The 15879-nt window shown below is 38.4% G+C and overlaps 1 protein-coding gene across 1 annotated transcript; it reads left to right on the top strand.

Annotated features, from left to right (window-relative positions):
• The first annotated feature begins 3829 nt into the window (after positions 1-3829).
• On the top strand, positions 3830-14226 carry soul5 (heme-binding protein soul5). Its single transcript, XM_088353665.1, has 7 exons — positions 3830-5047; positions 5185-5244; positions 7248-7329; positions 7405-7525; positions 8281-8420; positions 12885-13048; positions 13975-14226. The coding sequence occupies exons 1-7, from the start codon at positions 4908-4910 to the stop codon at positions 14060-14062; spliced, it is 795 nt and encodes a 264-aa protein (XP_088209791.1). The 5' UTR covers positions 3830-4907; the 3' UTR covers positions 14063-14226.
• Positions 14227-15879: the final 1653 nt, after the last annotated feature.

Raw genomic sequence — 15879 nt, 5'->3', positions numbered from 1 at the left:
CGACTGATTGATTTTTCTGTTTCATTCACGGGAAGAAGAAAGACGTTCTTAGTTATTTAGATTTTCATTAAGTTTTCAAAATTGGAACAATTTATATTCAAAATTCCATAATTTAACTGCTGGCATGAAAAATTGGCCTCAACTACTTACAAACCTAGTATTCAATTAAGGCCATACTGATGCAGTGTAAGGCCTTGATCGCATACAATATTATTTCAGGGTTCCTGCGGATCCTTTAAATGTTTTGAAAAGCAAGGTCTTGACGGTACTTCATATTTATTTTTCAGCTCATTTGAAGAAAAAAGTTGTGACTTCTCATGGAAAATACACTAATTCCTGGTAGTAAACGGTAGTGTATATATAAATACTGTTTTGTCCCTTTTTTTATTTCATTTTTGTGTGCCATGAATATTTTCAAATTGGCTTAATCTACTGAAGTGAAGCATTGATTTTCATAAAAAGCAGGTAATTGGGCGTTAAAGCCCCGCGACCCTACTGAGGATAAGCGGCGCAGCTGATGAGATGGGTGTTAAAGGAAATATGACTTGAAGTGGTTTTGGATTTCCTGGTCATTTTGCTGTTGTTGTTTTGTCGTAAACGTGAATATATTTTACTATTTTTGGTTCAAACTGCAACATCCTTTCATTGAATACAATTAAGAAGTCGGCAAATTTTCTTTTTTGGGAGTCGCGACATGTAATTGAGGTGGGAAGGTGGGTCCTGAAGTCAGACCAGTTGAAATCCACTGTGTTAGACATGATACATTCTGTTTAGACTTTTGAAAAATGTGTTTTCCCATTTTGTATCACAGTATTAATCGCATTATAACCTTTTTCACGGGGTGAATTACATAAGACAAGTCTTAATTGAATAGAATAAATGACAAAACACAGTGGAAGAAAACAAAAACATCTATTTTGAAAAGACATAGCTAGATAGATACTTTATTAATCCCCGCAGTGAAATTCACACTTCCAGCAGCATCCCTGCGCTGAAGAACAAAACAATAATGAAGCAAAAAGAATACAATACACAAATACCCAATGTGACGTGTTAATACCCAATGTAGCGTGTTATATAGAGTATCTAGATAGTGCTACACAGAATACACACTGCAATACAAATACGGTAATATGCAATGTGGGGGGTGTGGTTTAATGTGGGCCTTTACTCCCCTGGGTGGAGTTAAAGAGCCTCATGGCATGAGGAAGAAAAGATCTCCTCAGTCTGTCCGTCGTACAAGACAGTGACAGCAGTCTGTCGCTAAAGCTGCTCTTCTGTCTGTAGATAATGCTGTGTAGTGGATGTGATGAATTGTCCATGATTGACCGCAGCTTTTCCAGTGCCCGTCTCTCAGCTACTGTTGTCAGGCTGTCCACAACAGAGCCCGCTTTCCTCGCCAGTTTATTGAGACGAGAGGCATCCTTCTTCTTGACGCTGCCTCCCCAACACGCTGCCGCATAGAAGAGGGCGCTTGCCACAACAGTCTCATAGAATATTATCCGGAGCTTATCTCAATAAGATGGTGTGCAAATGATTTCGTAAAGCTTTTTTGAGAGCATAATGGAGGATGGGAAAATGTGTCATTGAATTCTATGTATTCATTGAGGCAAAAAAAGCCATAACAAAAGGTTGAGAACCTAAGTAGGTAAAATGATCCCCACCTTTCTGGCTAGAACCTCCTTTTTGGAGTAAACAATAGATGGGTATGAGACCATGCCAACAAAAGCTTCAATACAAGTGCTCCACACTGTCATTACGCAAATTATACTTAGTTTACAGGTGATTGTTAGCTTAATATTTGGAAAATGTGTCTGAAACCTATTAACCTGAGAATGTTTTTCCAAGGTAAAGAAGTGATATTACTTTTTAAAGGATTCCCCATAATGTCACTATACACACACGTTAGATTATATTGTGATTTATTGTATTTATTCATGTATAATGGCAATTTTTTTTTAAATAACTTAAAGGCGGGGTGCTTAGTTTGATGTGTCCTTACAAAGTTTAAAACTTAACATTTTTTATTATCAAGTATGAGTTAACTGAGTTCAAACAGCTTTTTTTCCCACTGCGTCCCTTTTTGCTTTTATCTTACTTTCATTAACCTTGTTCCGGCCTCGTAGCGCATTACAGTAGAGGAAAGGAGGCGGGGTGTAAGTGGTTGGAGAGTGATTTCAGGGGTGTGGTCGTGGTTTCTTTTGTCCCAAGATAAAAATGGTGAAAGTAAGAAAAGGACTGTCTCAAATACAGTCCAAATGCCAAACCCCCAAAAAGATGAAAAACTGAAAGTTTTTTCTAAAATAACCACGTACGTGTACACGCCATTCAAGCAATTTGACAGAGGTTGCAATGATGATTTCAGCCAGAAGATGGCATCAGTAAGTAAAATATTTTGAAGTCATGGACACCAGATTTAATGTTTGGGTGCACATACACGAGGAAAAATATGCCTGACCACGATCTCAAATCATTGGATGCAACGAGATTGAAATCCAGGTCACGGCAGAGAGAGCACGGAATCCTAACTGCCAGACCACTAGTGATATAGATGGTATCGATTTTTTTAAATAAATGCAAAATAAATGCTCTCTTCGGCCATCATAGGGCAGTGTTAAGTTTGCATGGTGTGGTGAGTTGGTACATTCACTCAATAGTTAAAATAGGCCAGTTAACACATTCAAACATTAAAATCTGTCGTTGTCCGTGAATAAATGTGTTAAGTTTAGAAAAGATCCATTGGCATCCATGATTATAATATGAAAGGTAGGGTTACTTTTGTAGGCTGAATGATAAAGCATATTACTGAAAAACAAAGTTAAAAATTTAAGGATGAAATCCTTTTACTGATCCAGCCTGCCTACAAACAGACAGTCTGGTTCTGGCCCAAGAGCCAAACTTAGTTTGACATCCATACATTATATTTTATCTCATTATCACACTATTTTGAGGTCTCAAAACTAGAGACGAATGTCAGGAAATAGAGAAAACAGAAAGTCGTCCTGAAAGACGAAAAGAACCGCAAGAAAAGCACCAGGATCTAACGATAATCTTGGACTACACAAATACATTGTAAATGTTCTATTGTTATTGTGTTCATAGTTCACGTTATCACTAAATTATTATAATAATCGACACATGTATTCAACAACGTTGATCACTTACAATGCTTCGTTTCAGCTGAGAAAGAGTGAGACAAAATTTGATCACAAATGTTAATAAAAAATTAGGGGTGCACAGTGTACACGACTACGTGTTGCACACAAATAAATATTGTAAATATCATCTGATAGATGTGAGGCCAACCTTAGACGTGATGGTTAAGTTTTCCCTTTGTTGTCTTTATAAAAATAGTTTTTGTTCCTTATAATTAACGTTAGAGGAGAATTAACAGGGATAGAAATCCTTGGCAGACCTTGTCAGATCTATGATGCCATCATGTAAGTCAAAATGATAAATTAAAAGAAAGAAAGAATTCACTTCAGTCACTTTGGGGATTTTACTGGGATGTCTTTCTTGTGTTTTTCTACTCTCATAAATAATGATCAAAGGGATAGTGTGTATTCTTAGACCACTAGATTACGCTCTTTAGTGCAGTGCAACTGAAAAAAAGTGCCATAAAGGGCAAGGAAGAATAGAAACTATGTAGCACCATTTTTCTTCTTATTTATTTTGCCGAGCCCTTCACAAGGTTTTTGGTTTTTCGGGGTACTCTTAGCAGCAAGGTGGCGGACAATCGTGTCAGATCCGCCTCAGGATATGTAAAGTAAACGGAAATTTCTTGACCTATGACTATTTTAAATTATGCACATTTATATAATAGCTTGTGTATTTGTGTTTATTATTCAAAACAATAGTTTTTTCAACAGATGAGGTTTTCTTACAACAGGAAGGCACTAAATAATTCACAGTGCTCTTTCAAATGTACATGATGTAGTATTTGACTACTAGATGGCACTGTATTTTCCAATGCGAACCAAAAACAGAGCCAAATGAGCACAGCGTATTGGCAAGATGCAAGACAAACATTTAGCAACTACTAGGTATACATTCCGATATGTAAAAGAATTACAAAAAAAAAATCGGTATGATAGTTTGTGTATTTTTGCCTTTAATTCAAACCAGTAGGTTTGTTTTTACTAAATGAATGTCTTTTTTACCACTAAGAGGCACTCAATATTATACACTTTCCCTTTAAGATTTAATTCCCCCACTTATGTTCTGGTCCGGAGCCTTAGCTCTGAAAATTCTGGTCTCCTAGTGATCCCAAGAACCAAGAAGAAATCTGCCAGTTTGAGAGTGTTCTGCATTCAGGCTTAAGTGCTGTGGAATGCTCTGCCCCCTGAGATTTGATCTGCAAAATCAGTGGAAGTGTTTAGCTATAGGCTTAAAACACACTCATATCCTGTAAGGGGATTACTTCATGTGCAGTCCCTTCTCTAGGTTTCTTTATTTCCCTCATGTTGAGGTGTTTGAGTTTTTCCTTGGCCTCATGTAGGCTTTAGATCAGGGGATGGTGTAATAATAGTCTATAGTTTGCAATAACCTGTGGTCTGTGCAGCCCTTTGAGACTCCTTGTGACTAAGGGCTATACAAATAAACATGACTTGACTTGACTTGACTTAAAGCCACATGAAGTTCCTTGTCTTATTTCAACCATTGTGATTTTGTAAGCTCCCTGCTTTATCTCATTCGATCATGTCTTACCTTCTGCTAACGCCAAACCCTTTGACATGATTTTGCCTAAAAAATTAAAAGATTTTAAAAACAACAATGCTCCAAACTTGCAAAAATGTATTTCTGAACATGTGACAACATGACCTGTTCTGCGACATAATAGGAGAATGGTGTACAGGTACAATGTATAGAAATGGCCATGTGTTGTATTACATTACAGCAGGTGTCACATGTACTGTTCAACAATAGAGGTTGTTTGTTTTCTTGCTTTCTTGTATAGTCCAGAATTTCAGGGTGTGGCCACTTTTCCTTTTATAACTCCTATGAGGATCTTGCATTGCGCCACTCCACCCAACTACTTTTCCAAGATGTAAGTATTCAATGAATTTCTCCAGTTTCAGGAGAACTGCTATTCTCTTAGAGTGATTTCGCAACTCTGTATTTTACTTAACAAACAAAAAACAGAGTTATGACTGAGTAACCCACTTTGTGATCATTTGATTCCAGGTTTTTGCTTGCGGGACTTGTTGGCTCCCTGCTTGCCCTCACAGCTGAGGCAAGAGTCGGGTAAGGACATTTTCAAGAAGTATAGACCTTGTGTCAATGATACAGTTGTATCCTACTGTATCTTGAAATAGATGTTACCAAAAACACTAGAGCGATGAAAACCATTGCATGAACTCACTTTTTACCCACAGAAGTAATGGAAAACCTCCCTTTTGTAACCAAGTTTCTAAAAAAAAATAATAAAAAAAAATAAATATTGTAAAACACTATTTCAGTCCTTCAAAAATAATACAGAAACAAAAAAAAATCACAATGCAAAGTTATTCACGGGCAATCTGTCAGTTGGGGTTTCAATTACCAGAAAGTTAATATTTAGTTAGTCAACTTTGAAGCAAAGTTCTGTAGTTTTGATGAACACTCAACAAAATCTGCAAGTGGCATTATGTAGTGTCTTATTTGGAAATGTATTTATTATCTTTAAAATTGTTGATTCTTGTGAAGTGACTTGATTTCACTGCTGCACAAGGTTGGGTGGGTCACTTTTAAAATGTAATCTGATACAGCTACTAGTTACCTGTTGAAAAGTCAATGTAATCAGCAAATTAATCTAAATACCATATTACATTAATGTAACTTGATTACTTTCGATTACTTTTGGATTACTCCAATACTAAATATGCTAATAAAAAACAAAATGAGCATAATATAAATAAAATGACTACCTTTTGTTTAAGATAAATGAACCATGTTACCTTAAAAAGAATTGGAGGAAAACAAGGTCAGGTAGTTGCTTGTAGTCCTACAAAAATTCTCAAACTTTAACCAAATAGTAGCCTATAGTTTTTTAAGCAAAATAATAACTTTCCCTTTCAAATAGAAGAAAATGTATGCTCTGTTTTAGTTCCCATTAATAGCACTTTAAGAGCCAAATATTGTTTTAAACGCAGCAAGTGTTCACTTTCTCAATTTCCCAAAAACTTTGGGATGTCTTGTGTCCAGGGTTGGGTAGGGTTACTTTAACTGGATTACTTTCAATTACTTTTGGATTACTCCAATACCAAGTATGCTTATAAAAGACAAAAGAAACTAAATATGAATAAAACTACAAAATTTTGTGCAGGCTTGGGGAGTAACAGAACACATGGAACGGCAAAAATGTTGTTGGCAAGCTGTTTGGATTTATTTTCATTTCGTTTCCGTCGCATTTTATGTTAGTTTTGCCGGAGATCAAAGAGATCAAAGCCAGGAGAGAAAGCTTACCACGTGTTGTGAGTCATAATTGTATCTAGACTGTTAAATGGTCAATCTAACATATAGTTAACCTAAATCTAAACGGCTGCTAATCTGACTTTTTGCACTACTGGCAGTTCTTTACAGCTTGCCACCCCTTGCACATTTGCTCTCTGCACTATTGTACTTACAGCATTATTGTTAGAGTGTTAATGTTACTGTTTACCTGACTTGTTAACCTGACTGCCCATTTTGCACATCTGGTTAGCTACTCCTCTTGCACTATCGGCACTATGGTAAAATACTATACGTAGCCATAATACAATACAACTTTTACTTATATCTGTACATTCAAGGAAACTGTGCGGGTCAGATGTATCGACATTTCGTTCTGTATACACGTGTACTAGAATGACAATAAAGTAGATCTGAATCTGAATCTGAATCTGAAAAGTGCGTCCAAATGATGACTTGTCTCTTTAAAAAGTCATGTAAACTTACTCAACGGACTATTAAATGTGGTTTGTTGGCTCATAGGGACTCCTGACTGACTGAACATTGACTGATTTAATTATGCTGCTATTGGGTGTTTATGGTAAAACATATTTTTGTTGTTCTTTGACAATGACAAAAAGTTCTGAACTTAACTGAATTCTTGTGTACCTTAGAAATAAATTATGAACCCACGTAATCGGCTAAAGGTCACAGTGAAATTTTATTTTTAACCCGGTCAAAGCTTTCAAACTAAACAACCAGCGCGGTCTTTCTCATATGCAAGTGTGAGCGTAAAAACTAAGAGAAAGTACAGACAATTACAAAGCATTGTTGTCCAGGAACTGTTCTGAGATCTCATTCGGGACCGAGACAAGTCAATGTATGCTATTCGACGTCATCTGCAAAACTGACAAATATGAGGTGAGTAGCACGTGAAAACAACAGATAACTTAGAAGTAGTACTACTGGATGACCGTCCTGTGTGTTTCGCTAAAGGCACGCCACTATGAAGCTGCAAAATGGGTGTCGACCACAGAGCACTCATGGTCCATGGACATGGCCTGTATGAAAGCGTTTATGCGGCTGTATCGCTACATTGATGGTGAAAACGAGAAAGGTGTGTGTATACTTTGAAATCTCAGGCTATATAATTGGCACGGAAAGTACTCTGACCCCTTGATGGTTTTCATTTTTGTGTCTTTATAGCTGTTTACAAAATTTAAAAAGGTTCATTTCATTTATCATATATGTATACAAAACACCAAATCTTGAAGGAGAAAAGAAGAAGGGCATTTTTTTTTGAGAATTTAGAAAAATGAAAATTAAAAAAAAAATGATCACATTCAGTATTCCACTATGTACCGGCAAAGGAATACAATTTTCTCAACCTATGATTTTTAACATTGGTATGATAGTTCATGTATTTTTGCCGAGTATTCGAATCAATGTTTATTTTTACCTAAATGAAAGTTTTTTGTACCACTAAGAGGCACTAAATATTACACACTGTCCCTTTAATGACACTTCAATTGACACACCCCACCTTTAAGGTAATGGCACATGCAATAGTGGCTACCTTTTAGTAGGCATTTAACAAACAATAACTTTAAATAAGAGGAATGATAAATTCCTATTAAATAAAAGTTATATATTATAATGGTGTTTAAAAATATTTATTTGAAAATATCTGTATTATTCTTGCAGAAAGAACGATTATAATTATTGCCTGAGTTGTTGGAATATGTATTGTACAAAATTTAGGTCACAGTGGGGTATCGTTGCAATAACTTGGACGGATCTTTGAAAAGGTATCTCACGAGAGTAGTGCAAGGGGTCTCCAATGCTCTCTTGTGTGATTTTGTACGTCTCCAGGCCAAATGATTGAAATGACAGCCCCTGTCATTGTCAAGATAGGCGAGAAAAAGTGGTTATGGGAAGAAAAGGAGTACACCATGAGCTTCTTGCTGCCTCAGGAGCACCAGGCCAATCCTCCAGCACCTCTGAACTATGAGGTAACACGTTGCACTCGGATACTATCAAGCAATGCGTACTATTTGTGTGATACAATCCTTTTTTTCTAAATATTTTATGTACATTTTCTCTTTAACAATGGTACAGACAACTGGGGGGAAAACAAGAGTTACACTAAACAGGTTGCAGCCAGTAAATACAGGTGTCGACATTGAAACCCAAACAACACATTCAGCCACATATTCGCACCATTGAGAAACCTAAAATAACTGATTAAGTAATTTTTTTTTGGTTTGAACAAATTTATTGACACTAATAGCAGCAAAAAAACAATGTGAGGTTTGAACAACCGTTCTCGACAATCTTAATAGCAATCAAGCATATTCACAATTTCGTTATATAACATCTTTGTTAGTGTCAATAGATCCGTCCAGGCCAGTCGATTGTTTTTTGGTCTGAACAAATCCACCGACACCCACCGACACCAACAGCAGCAAAACAAACACGACAATCTCAACAGCAAACAAGCATATTCACAATTTTGTTATATCTGACAATATGACGTGACAATATGACGTTTTAACATTTTTCCTGACATTTTCAACATCAATTAAACAATTTCAGAGTTCAGAGTTATTATCTTTTAACAGTAGTTAACCAACGTGTAAAGGGCAATATTATTGTGCAAGGGCATAGCTCTGCCATCCCACCCTCCCAAGTAGCATCCTCCAGTCCTCTGTGTGGGTCCTCTCCCTTCTTACTTCTACTTTCCACAACCTGGCCGTTGCTGCCGGAACCCCCACAGTGTAGCTCCGGTTCCCCCCTCCGGGTGGGCGCAGACGATTCTTCTTTATGGCTGCATCCTAGGCCCGCCGCTCGCAGATTGTATGGTATCTTTAGCCATTCGGAGCACAGCCACGGGGGGGATCTGCCTGCACCTCCATACCAGCAGGTTTCTGGAGGTCCAGATGGGGTCCTTGATGGCGGCGAGAGTGAGCCAGTCCCTGGCAAAGTCGTTCCGTGACCTCCTCGACCGACTCACCCCGTAAAGCACGTACTGTGCGTCAGGGACCTCCCCTGCTGGCAAGTCCGGTAATTTTCCTAGTTGGTCGGCCATTGTCCACAAGTCCTCGGCAGCGCTGCACTCACAAAAAAGGTGCCTCACCGACTCCTGGGCGCCACAGCCAGGTCGAGGGCATGTCGAAGTCGCTGACATTCCTCGGTGGTGCATTACGGCTCTGACTGGGAGAACCTCATGAGCCACCATCCATGACAAGTCTCGTAGTCTGTTTGGGAGGGCAGGATGATTCACGTTGCTCCAAACCGTTGTAGGTTCGCCAAACGCAAGCCCCCGCACAGGACTCACTGTTGCTCGCCCTTGCACAATAGCAATAAGGGCCCTGTGGTTTTGTAAAGTATGACATTCTTGTGTTTCTAAATCAAATTTCTTTAAAAAATCCCGAATAAAAAGATGTGTTGGTGGCAAGTTAAATGAAACTGGAATCAAACGATTGTTTGGTTCAAGCTTTAGCTTCCGCAAGTATGAGCCCATCCAGAACCGGGTCATCGCTTGACTTTTCGGGTTGTTGGGTGGGCCCATAGCGTTTTGGAAGTGGAGAGAGACATATTTGCTTCCCAGGAAAAGCTGGAGGTCAGGCACTCCTTTCCCCCCCTTTTCCTTTTTCTTTTTCATTGTATCTATTTTTATCCTCTCCCACTTTGAGCCCCAGATAAAGTGAAAGATGGCTCTGTCCAGTTGTAACAGCACGTTTCTTTTGGGCATAAAAACTAAACTGATTGGTAAAAGCAGTGGGAGGATGATCGCTTTTATGATTAGGACCTTCCCCTTCATTGTCAGTTTTCTTAGTGTCCAAAGGTTTTCATTCGAGCCACTCCATAACGACGGATATGGCCAAATCTCTTCCCACTGTTTATAATTTTTTAGAAAGGGAATGCAGCATTCTTGTAGTAAAAACACATCCGTTCTGATAGTTTTTAAGAACGATAAAACGCTGTGAGCCTTAACCTTTGATCTCACACTTCTCACATTGATAGTAGAGAATGTAATGTTCATAATTGTTGTTAAAGTATTTAAACTACTTAGACAAAACCGGGTGATCCTAGTCCATTCTTTGGTGATCATCGAGAGTGTCACCTGTGTCAGACACACCACTCAAGAGCAGTACCTCATTTGGAGACTCACCGGGGAAAACTCTGGAATCCTCTGACTCTCTGTCTGTGGTTCCAGGTCTTCCCCTTTTTTCTGGGTTAGTCGGTGAGCCAGAGGACCTATCGAGGGGTCTCTTACTTCCCTGCCCACAAAGGGTCAGATTTTTTCCCTCCCCGACTTCCTCCGGCTCAACTTCATACAGTTCCCTTGTGGGCTTTTTCATCGGCAATCGGCTTTCTTCTAAATCTCTTCTCTTTGTTTCCGGTGTTTTTACCACCCACAATTTTGTCTTACTTTTACCCCTCTTTCCAGTGCCCGTATCGGTTTTTGGAGAGTAGTTCGCGTTTTCGATTTGTTTGTCTTTTTCAAATCCCGGTAGTGGCGTAGCAAACAATTTTGCTATTTTGGACTCTCTTCCAGGCCCTTCCTGATTAATATGTGTTTTTGGAGTGGCAGTTGCCTTTTCTATTTGTTTGTCTTGTCCAAATTCAGGTATTGTGTGAAAAATCGAATTAGAATTTCCAGGTCCTTCCTGATTCAAATTTGATTCTTTGGTCTCTCCTCCAGGGGTTTTGGTAGGGACATCTGTATTTTCAATTTGTTTGTCTTGTCAATTTTCTTTGTGCATTTCTTGTTCATCTTCATTGGGTATTTCCATAACTTTATTCATTTCCTGTTCATCTTCATTGGGTATTTCCATAACTTTATTCATTTCATTGTCTTTGTTATCTTTATTAACTGCCTTCCTAGCTTTCGATTTGTTAGCAAACGATTTCGGGCAGTTCCTATAGAGGTGGTTCGTTTCTCCACAGAGGTTGCATTTTCTGCTATTGGTACATTCCTCAAAGGAATGTCCAATTATCCTGCACTTTCCACAAAAAATTCGATTACATACCTCAGCCAGATGCCCATGCTCACCAAATTTGCGACAGAGTTTCGGTTGTCCTTGATAGTGGATAAAGCCACTGTTTTCCCCCAGGACTATAGTCGACGGGAGGTGTTTCAGTCCCTGAAAGCCCTGAGGATCTTGCCATTGTTGGATGGGTATCCTCCGGGCACCAGTCCAATAGCCTTTCCCATCCTCACCTTCATAGCCTGGCCTTTTACCGAGCAGTATCTACTCAACCAATAACAGATGTCATCAGCACTCACCACTCCATTAAACATTCTGACAATGACTATCTTGCTAGCATTATCAGTCAGCTTCTCCAATGTAAATCCAGAAAACTGGGGCCTCACCCCCTCAAAGCGATTCCAAAACTCTTGATAAAGAGCCGCCGTTACAAAACTTACATCAAAGCCCTTGCCAGAAGGCAATTTTATGACGGCATGTATCTCCTCCTTTTTAAACTTCAGAAGCTTTTCAACAAACTTGTTAATAAAATCCAGCCTTGACATTCCCTCCGAAATTGCTACAACATCTTTGAGCAAGAATCGTATGCAGTTATGTCTCCGCCCGCCGGCATAATGCAGGACTCGGCTGCTTTACTTCTAGCTCTGTCAAAATGGTTCGAATTGTAAAATTAATAGTTAACAACACACTCAAAACTGACGCAAATGAGAGTATAATCGCAGAGAACGAGCAGTGATTGAGTAAATGTCAAGGCTAAAACTTGAGATTGTAGTAGAAAGAGGAAAAGAACACACTCTGAGTCAGAAATTCAGGTTTTTAATTACCCCTTCCATCGGAGGTGAGTGCTTTCAGGATCAAATCAGAAAAAAATCCACTCTTGCTCTTTCAGAAGGCTCATTTATTGGAAAACACAAGAAGGAAACTCCACATCTGATTGGTTTCTATATAAAAGTACCCCCTGGGGGAGGTGGAAAGATCTGGGGGGGCTGTGCGGAAGAAGGGGGCGGTGGGGGGCGGCAGTCCGAACTGCCCGAGACGTTTCTATTCACTGTTTGATACAGTTGTCGAATTCTTCCAAGATTCCAATTCTGTTCTGTGTGATGAACTAAGAAACATAAAGCATGACATTGCTTATTTGGCAGATATATTCACAAAGCTCAATGACGTTAATTTGGAGCTGCAAGGTAATGAGGCTAACCTAATTAGTGTCAAATCAGCTATTTCCACCTTCCTGGCCAAGTTTTATCTATCTGTCTACCCTGATTATATCCCTCGAGAGGGGTGACCGACAGCAAGACAAACACATACACAAAAACAAAGAGCAGAAAAAAAGAAAAAGTAGCAAATAAACACCAAATAATTGACCATGGCCAACCCAAATACCAAAACACCCAAACAAGTTAAGCACCTGCAGTCCTTTGTGGAGCTGTTGGTAAATGCTGGTCGTGTTTACATACATTTCCTGATGGTGATGGACTGCAGGTGTTCCTGAATGATATGCCGGCTGTGAACGTGTACGTGCGGAGCTACGGGGGATGGATGAACTGGCTGAGCGACTGTCATAACAGCGAAGGTCTGATGAAGGACCTGATGGAAGACGGCGCTTACTACAAAGACGACTGCCACTATGGCACGGCGTATAACAGGTCGGTTTCTTTTCTTTTAATCGACAGAAGTTTGAATCCAGATGAATTGTGTACTGCAATTCTTCTGTACATGTGGTATTCCCTCCAATGGTGGTTAAAATAATCACGCAATCCCTATATTTCATTAAACGTTTTTCATCACTTGGGGTGGTGTTTATACATTCTTGGAGGAATAGCTTTGACACTAGGGGTGAGACTAACTACTATTTCAATAACTGCCTATTAAAATAGTTAGTCTAATACTAAGATTGTGATTTTTTTCCCTGAAATTTAAAATGAAGTTGATTTCATAATAGGTAAATGGCAAAATACATTTTTCATTGACCATACGCTGCGTTTGTACCAAAATTAAACATAAATGCATTAATCCATGAAACTAGCCCCATTTTTTAGACATGAGCAAATAAAAGATACGTTAAAATCAAGTAAACCCAGCAGAGGCACATTAGCAGCAGAAGTCTTGAAATTGTATGTCCGTTTTGTAAGGTACATTCAGTGGTCAACCGCAAAGTCTTTAAAAGAAGTACAGTTTGGAATCAAATGTTTTTAATATCTGAGGTTTTTGTTTGGACTGCATGCATTTTATTTCAAATACGTTTGTCAGCCGCAGTTTAGCATGATGCTCAAGCTCTCTTTTATCGCGAAATATACAGGGATCAAATGTACAATGTATGTCATCAACATGGTATTGGCTTGAAGGTTACTCAAATCTTACTGAAGCGAGTCAGACTCCATTTTGTACAACTGTTCAAATGTTCGCGCATCACCAATCGTCTGCCATGATAGGCAAGGTCTGCTTAGCAAACTTTTGCAAGTAGTATTTCCATTTTTGTCGACAATGTCAACTAATTATTGCAGGCTTAGTTAAAGTACTACACTCATTTAATAAGTACAATACGTAACTTGTGTGTCTCTTTGTGTTGCAGCCCAATGACCTTCTGGAATAGACACAACGAGGTGTGGGTAGTCGCTAATGGTGACCCTGTGTGTCCGAGCAGTGAGGAACTCAATTAATGATTTAAAGTCATCCCCACTTTGACGCTTTCACGCATATATCAAAACGTGAATCTACATTTTAAGAATATGTATATTCCATAGTGTTCAATAAAAAAGCTATTAGCTTGCAATTGATTCATTTTTTAAGCGTGCGATACTCTAAGTAAAGGCGTTAGTGTTAACTTAACAAGGTTTAACTCAAGTCCCATTTTTTATTATTCATACATATATATGTATATATATATACATATATATATACATATATTTATATATATGTATATATATATATATATATATATATATATATATATATATATATATATATATATATATATATATATATATATATATATATATATATATATACAAGGAGATCATTTCAAAGAGTTTCATTTCATTTCATTTCATTACTTCTTGCTAACTTGTGTGTATTGTCAATTGGCTAGTTAGTTTCGGCGTTTGCCACCACTAGGTGTCGCCATAATGCTCTCTCAATAACTTTGAACCCTGTGAAAAACAGAATTTGACCGTTATCAGAAGAGTTGACCCATTTCTATGTGTATAGTGATTCCCTTATTATACCCTAAAACAGGAGTTCCCAAATGTTTTCCTGTAGGGCCACATCTTTTCCCTTTGCGTAGAATGGGCCGATATCTGTTTTTAACAGAAAAAACAGAATCAATTAACCTTCTCTAGATACTTCACACAGCAAAAGTCATAACATGATTAATAACACTAAGAATAAAATAAATAATAACCAAATAACCCTTTGGCTTCTTTACTGAACAAAAGTGGGAAAATTAAAAACTACTAAATAAATAATGTCCAAAAGACACTTTTGGGGTTTTTCGAAGAAAAAAAAAAATCAATAGAATATAAACTAAACTTTCTGTTGTGTCCTTCAGAGTTTTAACAGGTCAAGCTTTGATATTAATGCACTGGACCACCGGTGGAATTGATGACTTGCAAAAAGCAGGCGATTTTATCTCATGATTATATCATCATTCGATTATTAAGGAAGTGGGGTAGGATCGAATAAGCATATGCTTCTTCCTATTCCTTTTCGGATATGTTACAGTCACATTGGGTCTTTTTTTGACTTGTTGTTTTATTTTGTTTTAACATGTTCAAAATAAAGTTTATTTCATTCATTCATTATTACACTATCTATAGTCACGGTTAGCACATTTGGAATGTTCATTTGCCCAACATGGTAAAGGTCCCCGGTTCGAGACCGGGTGGATGCATACATTGGCCTGGAGAGGGATGGGCGACACCAGACTGTGACCCTGTGCTTCTGTGCACTCAACTTGTTCAACCTCAATGTTGCGAACAATGGACACAATGTAGTCAACAGAGAGCGGATGCTTTAGTTGTCTGTACTATGGGCCTGTGTCAATGTTTCCAGAATTTAAAATGAGGCCATTATTGATGTAACACCCAGATATATAACCTTGATCTTTACCTCAGTCAAATAATTGATTTAATGGGACAGTATGTATGTATGTATGTATGTATGTATGTATTATTTAGCACTTCCTAGGGTAAAAAACAACAACTTTATTCATTAAAAAAATAAACATATAATATACCTATGTGTGGCACAGTTCTGAGGTCATGAGATCGAACCTCCTGTGTGGAGTTTGCACGTTCTTCCCGTGCTTGCGTTGGTTTCCTCCGGGCACTCCGGTTTCCTCCCACATTTCAAAAACATGCATGTCAGGTTTATTGGCTGGTTCAAATTGTCCCTAGGTGTGAATGAGCGAGTGAGTCTGTCCCTGTGTGCCCTGCGACTGGTTGGCAACCAGTTCAGTGTGTCCCCTGCCCACTGCCAA

Source organism: Urocampus carinirostris, chromosome 1, assembly GCF_059441175.1.
Source record: "Urocampus carinirostris isolate Australia breed hairy pipefish chromosome 1, RoL_Ucar_1.0, whole genome shotgun sequence".
NCBI lineage: Eukaryota > Metazoa > Chordata > Actinopteri > Syngnathiformes > Syngnathidae > Urocampus > Urocampus carinirostris.
This window is presented reverse-complemented; position numbering and strand designations above follow the sequence as displayed.

What these genes read in the sequence shown, in the direction of transcription:
- soul5 (XM_088353665.1), top strand. Translation starts at nt 4,908, where the DNA reads ATGTACTGTTCAACAATAGAGGTTGTTTGTTTTCTTGCTTTCTTGTAT. An exon ending in ACAGCTGAGGCAAGAGTCGG is followed by an intron (nt 5,245 to 7,247) that starts GTAAGGACATTT and finishes ATTGTTGTCCAG; the next exon opens with GAACTGTTCTGAGATCTCAT. An exon ending in CAGCACCTCTGAACTATGAG is followed by an intron (nt 8,421 to 12,884) that starts GTAACACGTTGC and finishes GATGGACTGCAG; the next exon opens with GTGTTCCTGAATGATATGCC.